Raw genomic sequence first — 7,987 nt, 5'->3', positions numbered from 1 at the left:
ACACAGAAAAGTCCCATCAGATTTTAAACCACCATGGAAGACCATCTGATTGGCAACAGCTTCATTTTTCATCATGACAATGATCCCAAACACACTGCCAATGCAGTAAAATCATCCCTGGACAGAAAAACACACAGCGGAGCACTATCAGTCATGGATCGGCCTTCCCAGAGCCCGGACCTCAACATTATTGAAGCAGTGTGGGATCATGTTGACAGAGAACAGAACAAAAGGCAGAAACAAAGAAGAGCTTTGAATGTCCTTCAAGAAGCCTGGAGAACTATTCCTGAAGACGACTTGAAGAAATGACGAGAAAGCTGCTGAAAATGATTTGCAGAATTGTTGCTTTGTTTTTATTTTCCATTAAAGTGTAAACAGATATCGGTGGACAGAAGCTTCAGTCTGAATCAAATATGGAATATGGCCTATTGGCCTTGAGGGGAGCCCCACCTCGGTGGAGCCTAATTTAAACCCATATCCTCCAGACCACAACAGGTGCCCCCCTCCTCCACTCCCTTTACGTTCCACCTGTCTTCTCTTCTCCGTGGCGGGCTGGCGATCCAGAAAGCAGCCGTCAGTCATTACAAATGGCGTGCCGGCCCCCTAAGTCACCGGATCGGCGGCAGCTGCTCGACCCCCAGAGCTATTTTCACCCTCAGGATAAAGTGGTGTTCAGCGAGCCGCCCGCACGGCCGAGCAGCTCCAGTCACGCTGCAGCAGAGCCAGGATGAAGTCCACCGGCAGCGAGTGCACCGTGCAGCCAGACTGCTTCACCTCAGACCTGGAGGACCTGGACAGCGCCAGCAACAGCTCCGACGGCGGCTGCACGCCGCGCAGGGAGCCGGGGCAGGTGGTCCAGGAGGAGGGAGCCCCGAAACGAAGAAGGAGACGGAGGAGGAGCAGCGGAGGAGACTCGCGTCTGCCCGGCGTGAGCAAACAGAGGCAGGCGGCCAACGCGCGGGAGCGGGACAGGACGCACAGCGTGAACACGGCCTTCACGGCGCTCCGCACGCTCATCCCCACCGAGCCCGCCGACAGGAAACTCTCCAAGATCGAGACACTGCGCCTGGCCTCCAGCTACATCTCCCACCTGGCCAACGTGCTGCTGCTGGGGGAGGACTGCCTGGACGGACAGCCCTGCCTGCGCTACCAGAGCATCCTGCACGGCCCCGCCGCCCTCAACGCACCCTCCCTGCGGCCCATCTGCACCTTCTGCCTCAGCAACCAGAGGAAGCTGGTGAGTGGCTTCTCACACCCATAGAGTCGATTAGTGCCAGGGACGTTTCTCGGATTTCTGGGGGTGGGGTGGCATGTGGACATAAGGAGGGGGGCAAGAAACAGTTAGGGGGTGGTCAGATTCTTCTGTAATAAACCCAAAGCAAACTGCCTGCAAATACTCAGAACTGTGATCATTTTAATTGTGGGCACATCCTGCCTCCATGAACATGAATTAGGGGACGTAACAATATGGTGGCAACACAGAAGCATGAGAGTCAGCCACGAGGGAATAAAGTAAAGAAGAAGAAAAATTTCTGGACACAGTCTGGTTACAACCACTGTTAAGTTTGCCAAATAATAATTTGTCATACTTTTCACCTTTTGTTATGACAAGATGACTAAATAATTCAATTTTATTTATATAGCACCAAATCATAAAAACAGCTGCCTCAAGGTGCTTTACAATGTAAGGTAGCAACCCTACAATAGTACAGAGAAAACCCCAGAAATCAGAAGATTGAGCAAGCAGTTGGTGACAGTGGGAAGGAAAAACTCCCTTTTAACAGGAAGAAGAGGTGAGGAGAACTAATAAGTCATGCACGAGGACAAAAATTATAATGAAATGTATTGACACATTTATCAACAAAGAAAAATGAGATAAAAACATTCTGGAAAGGTGAGACCCAATCAGAACAATTGTGTAGAAAGGCGGGATGAGGTTGGAAGTGATCCAATCACAATGAATTTCCTCGTGCAGTAAGGTTAGATGGCACATTTGATCTGCCAAAGAGAAACAATACAACTTTTCAGCATCCAAGGTTGCTGGTGTTGTTGTTATACAACTTCAATGTTCTTTGTTTCGCATGAAAACAAAATTTGCATTTGATGTGACAAATATTTACACTTTATAGTCAGTTTTAGGTTTAGTCAATTATAATCATATTCATTTAGTCGATTAAAATAAATCAAAATAAACACTGGTTACAAGCCAAAGTGCTCATAATACACCACTTTAGGCTGGCTCAAAAACTCTCACATTGAGCCCACATGGCTATGTCCATCTTTTATATACAGTCAGTTAAGACATGAAAAAAAAGTTTTTGACATTTATAATTAGGATGTTTTTTATTGCATGTTTTTAAATTTATTGGTGTATATAGTTATAGTCATGCTTTGAGGAGGTCAACACTGTTTCTTCGCATTGTCGTTTGATGTTACTGTACAATTGAAATCTCATTTTAAAGGACAGGGAGAATGTACCACAGATGCTTTTAGCCACATCCATGATTCCTCTGGCTCCGTGAGACGCTATCACTTGTTGTTTGGGTCTGCTCAGGTCCTCAAACCACACAGATCTGCTCAATGCAGACCCAATGATGCACGGTCTTTACATAGCTAGTGGCACCTGTCTCCTTACTGACTGACACCACAAAATGAAATCAGGCTGTGGTGCCTTCAAGAGCCCTCAACCCAGCTGCAGACTTTAAATTAATGATTTGAGCATCACAAATGTTTCTTTGTTCATGAAACATTTGTGAATCCGTGTGGGTCACAAGTGTTTACAGCATGTGTTGGAGTCTGGCTCGGACCCTTTACGGTTATAAATGCAGAGCAGAATCTGCCACAGGATCGGGATTATTATGTCGCTGTTACATTTAAAGGTAAAAATCTGTAACAACACACATTTTAACTGACCTGTTTAGAGGTGAGGATCATGCAGTTGTTGTGACGGTGGTTTCACTGAAGTCTGTTAGTGTGTTTGTTTTTGCCTCCACAGCTCAGAGATGGAGCGAAACACTCAGCTGCTGTGTGAAACTTCTTGGCACCAGACAGGCGAGGAGTCCACCACCCCGTGGTGTTGTTTACATGTAGGACTTTGTACATATATGAATATAAATATCTTTATTTTTGGACGAGACGAGAAAACTAAGGACAGATTTAAACACTGAAAAGCACTTTCTGTTCACGCTCATGTGCTTCTGGAGCCTCTGTGTTTTGGTTGAACTGTAACCTGAGCCGATGTGTAAAGTAGCACCTGACGTGGGGCTATTTTGGTCCCACCAATAGTACAAACTTGGACACCCCACCACCCTATGTCTGACCTCTTAAAAAAAAACAACTAAACTAGTGGCTGCTGTCAGTTCAGTGTTACCTTGCGCTTTAAAGGGGCATTAACTGATGTGTTGCCTATAGTAGTGAACAGTGGGAACTGCAAAAATGCTCATATACATGTGGAAAAAAAAACCCTGCATGTCAATATCTCAGGACTTTAATCCCCCAGAAGTACAACAGTCAGTGAAGATGTTGAAATTTACACACTGGATTACACTGCTGTTTCCTTACTCCACTCTTCTTATGTCTACCTGGTTAATTTTTGAGCATATTTTTCGTAAAGTGAAAATGTTGCAAGAAAACCTTATAATGAGTTGATCCCAGCATGCAAAGCACTCTGGAAAATCCTTTTGTTCCTTCCCAAATTCCCAAATGCCACCATTTTAACAGATCACATGGAGAAAGCCATGTCTCCTAAAGGAAAAGTGGTCTGTTATTCATTTGATATTTTACAATAATAGACCAGATTATCTGAATAGTAATGATCTGAGTATGAGGATGTGTATCCCACCTCTGGTAGCTGGTATAGATTCCAGCCGCCCCATAACACTGAATTGGATGAGCGTACAAGAATGTGTTTGTTTCGTCAACAAGCTGCCATCAGCACCGGTGACTGACTGATGGTGTTTGACATCAGTAATACCAGCTTTGGCCTAGAAGCTTTGTGATGCCAAGCTTCTTTTTTCTTTTTTTGGCACTGAAAAGAATTATGAATGTGGACTAAAGTCAGACTCTGCAGTTTGTTTTGCTGCCATCTTTCCAGGACAAAGTACTTCCTTTGTGGGATAAAATATCCCATTAAACACAAGAGTGTCGTTTAGTTCTATGGGAACTTAGTGAAGGATCGGTTGAGTTATTTTCAGCGTGCTTTGCATGATTTCACAAAATTGGGAGGTCAATTCCAGTTAATCTGGATACACTTAGATACTGAAGGACATTTAGCATTAAAATGGTTTCCTGAAATAAGCAGTGTGTTCTTAATTTGAAGGTCCAGTTGGAAACTTCCTGGTAACTGTATGTGCGTCAGAAGTTATGTTTTTGGCCTGATTTCAAGATAAAGTTCTTTGCGTAAATGTTTACTTTTGCATTGTTACACGGTTTCCTCATCACTGTAAAAACACTGTGCGATAGGCTTCCTTTTGCTCTAAATTGGAGTGTATTTAATCCTTCTCAATCAGCTGGATCCATCAATTTTTATTGTTCCAGCACTAAACTATGACTGGGAGCTGTTGCACACTACCTCATAACTGTGTTTTGAAATATGAAGGCCTACCTCCAAATCCAATGAGTAAGAAGTACTTGAATACCTGACAACTTGTGTTCTTTGCACATCGCACATACTGAGAAGCTGCTCGAAGAGAAAAATGTATTTTTGTACAATAAAAATAAAAACAATGATATCAAAACTTCAATTGTCTCTCATTTGTGGGCCTTAAACTGTATGTTGTGCTTGTAATTTGCAAACTCTGTAAAAGCACGCTTTGTGTAACTTCCCAAAATGACATTAATCAGTCAAAAGAAAAGAAAAGACTGATTTATGTCTAAAGTGTCTTTTATTATGTTTAGAGACATCAACAGAAGTAAGATTAGGACTAGGCTGCACTTTGATGTAATACCACTTTGGACCACAAGATTGTGTAGTGAGTCAATGCAACCTTTATTTAAACCGATGAGATACCAAGAGCAAATTTCTTTACATTGACGCCAAAAAATAAAGGCAAATGTGGAGGAAATAGGGGAAATATTGGCTTGACAAGGACTCCAGCTTTGGAGAATATGAAGGAAGGTATAAAGTTTTGGACTTTTAACTGTATTTTTTAAAATAAATTTTACAGCTTTTCCTGCTAATAAATACCTCTTCCACAGCCATTCATACTAGACCAAATTAGATAAAGTATTAAACAACAAATGTTCCTGTCTACAATAAAAATTTCAGTAAAAAAAATATCAGTCAACAAAAATATATTTTATAATTACAGGTAGGGATGGGTATCGTTTAGGTTTTATCCGATACCGGTGCCAAACCGGTACTTTTGAAACAGTGCCGGTGCTCAAACCGGTGCTTAAAGAATGGAGAACACAAAATTGGTCCAAAAACCTCTCATGTTCAGCTGTTTTTTTGTAAAAAGATAACAATGTTAGCCTTTTCTGCAGCTAGAGGGCATATATGGTATCACTCTTGGCTGGAAGCAGTGCTTAAACAATGGAAAAAACTCAAACTTTGTCCAAAAACCTCTCATGTTTAACAGTTTTCCACTTTTTCTTTGGTCATTTTAGCCTTTTTGGCCAGGGTGAAGGCCGCATGTAACTACGACGGTGTTTGCTAGTTCACCTTACATGCATTAATTTAATAACGTGGTGAGTAGGGCTGGGCGATATGACCCAAAATTCATATCTCGATATTTTTTACCTGGACGGTGATATAAGATATATATCTCGATATTTTTTTTAAAAGCCATAAAGTAAGAACAAAAAGAGAGTTCTTAGTCAAAGCTGTGTCCCAGATGTCACACAGGCACTTTTATTAACATAGAGCAGATGTACATAAGATTTACTCAAAAATAAATTATGAGCATTTATTAAATAATAATGCTCCATAAATAAAAGAAAACAATGTTGTTTTTGTGCATAACAAAAAGCTCACAATTGTGCAGTCAAAATGTAAACTAAAAGACGCTGAGCATAGTAACAAAGACAGATTTCACAGCTGCTCTGTTCCCAACTTCTACTGTGTGACTGACAGCATTGAGTTTGAAATCCTCTTGTAACCACGTCTCTTAACAGGTGCCATTTATAGTCCTTATACACAGTAGGGTAATATTACGTTGAAGCACAGTACGTATCACTCCGCAAAGGCTCCTCGGTAGCCGTAATGCTCTGACAATCCATCAAGCGGTGCAGCACCATAGCTTACCAAAGTAAAATCGGTTCGCGGCCATCAAGCACAAACAGAATTCATACATAAGGCGCGCTGTCAACTTTTGAGAAAATGCAAGGATTTTAGGCTGTGCAGCGCCTCTGGGCTGCATGGCGTTAGCGTGGTTAGCTCGTTAGCGTGGTTAGCTAGCTAACACGTTTACGCCGTCCAGCCCCACGCACGGCGATGTGCAGTAACTCGTTAACGGAGATTTGCCGTGTCCATCTTGTCGCTTCCTGCAGGTGAAGCGATGGGGGAGGAGGGGCGAGGCCGAGTAACGTTGCGTAAAGACAAAAGTGGACGAAAGAGAGGCAAACTTGCGGCTCCATAAGTATCCGATTGTTCAGTCTGACGTCACTAGCCGTGTCTGGGTCTAAACTCCGCTGCAGGTCCATATATCAAACGATCACTATGGCATTACTGAGAGTTGAAAAACTGTCTAAAGTCTTCATCTTTAATAAAATGATCAGCGTTCTGCTCTACCAGGTGTAACAATTGAGTTTAACATCCAGGCATCCATGAAAACGGAATTTATGACATTTAACGGAGTTAGAAGTTAGCAGGAAGTTAGCTCGCTAGCTTCTATCTAAATACAATATAGCATGTCCTGACTGCGGGGTTTTGGAAACAAATTAAAACGTACAGCTCTGCTATCACTTCCAACATAAATGAAGACAGAAAACTAAACAGCAGTGACATTTGTAGGGCTACTGAAGTTTGGCTAGCTGGTATATAATGATAATGACCGCTAGCGACACAGCTATGTTAGCATAATATAAACAAGCTAACTTTTTTTCCACTCGATAAAAGTTAACGTGAGTGTTCTCGGTGGTCAGGAACAAATGTAATCGCATGGCAGGATGCTGTAACAGGACCAAACTTCAGCCAGGAGAACAACTGAGAGAATACGAGGTTAGTCATTCATATACTGCTGCATGGGCTGGGCGGTATACATCCTAAGGTTTTAAAAACTGAGCTTAAATAAATGATTAGCGGTAATAAAAGCTGAGGGAGGTCAACAGGGATCACTGACTGTTTTAGGAGCTTTTTGAGATCAAATCGAAGAAAATACATAACATTAAACATGTTAACAACACAAAAGCCATATTAAACGCAGACTACTTTAGACCCGGAAGTAGGATTCGTCGCGTCATCATTGAACAACCGGATAATTATAACGTAACATAGACTATATCGATATAAAGGATATTGTCACACCTTATATCTCGTATAAAAATATATCGATATTTTTTAAAAACTCGATATATCGCCCAGCCCTAGTGGTGAGCCTACTCAATGTAAATTACACACGAACAACATTAAGCTACTCACGCAGAGAAGAACGGCTGCTGCTGCCATCATCATCCGTCATCATTTCTGCTACACTGGCAGGGCTAGGGGCCAGGACTCTCCTCTTCGGGTTTTTGGGGGATGTTGCTAACTCCGGGTCCGATAACAGGCACCACACCCGCAGTAGATGTGCTCGGTGTGAGGTCTCGCAGCAAGCTATCAAATACGGCGCATTTCTCGGCTTTTAAAAAAAACGCTATGCGTCGCCAGGTGTTTCATCAGATTTGAGGTGTTACCTCCTTTGACAGTATCACAGTATCAGCTTAAAGCACTTGTTGCAGGCTGCTGAGTTTGCATCTTTTGCTGTGAAGTACAGCCAGACTTTTGACCGCTTCGCCCTGGGCGTTTTTAATCTGTAGCTCTGCTCTAAAAGAACGTACGTACTCTCCT

The 7,987-nt window shown here is 42.5% G+C and overlaps 1 protein-coding gene across 1 annotated transcript; it reads left to right on the top strand.

The window, feature by feature from the left end:
- Positions 1 to 522: 522 nt before the first annotated feature.
- Positions 523 to 4,736, top strand: LOC147302022 (transcription factor 15). The gene is made up of 2 exons (XM_086283939.1): positions 523 to 1,237; positions 2,996 to 4,736. Exons 1-2 carry the CDS (start codon positions 728 to 730, stop codon positions 3,029 to 3,031), a joined length of 546 nt encoding a protein of 181 aa, XP_086140065.1. The 5' UTR covers positions 523 to 727; the 3' UTR covers positions 3,032 to 4,736.
- Positions 4,737 to 7,987: the final 3,251 nt, after the last annotated feature.

Source organism: Aulonocara sp. 'chitande type north' Nkhata Bay, linkage group LG23, assembly GCF_057382095.1.
Source record: "Aulonocara sp. 'chitande type north' Nkhata Bay isolate Kocher_YH1m ecotype deep benthic linkage group LG23, A_spYH_male_GT1.1, whole genome shotgun sequence".
Classification (NCBI taxonomy): Eukaryota; Metazoa; Chordata; class Actinopteri; order Cichliformes; family Cichlidae; genus Aulonocara; species Aulonocara sp. 'chitande type north' Nkhata Bay.
This window is presented reverse-complemented; position numbering and strand designations above follow the sequence as displayed.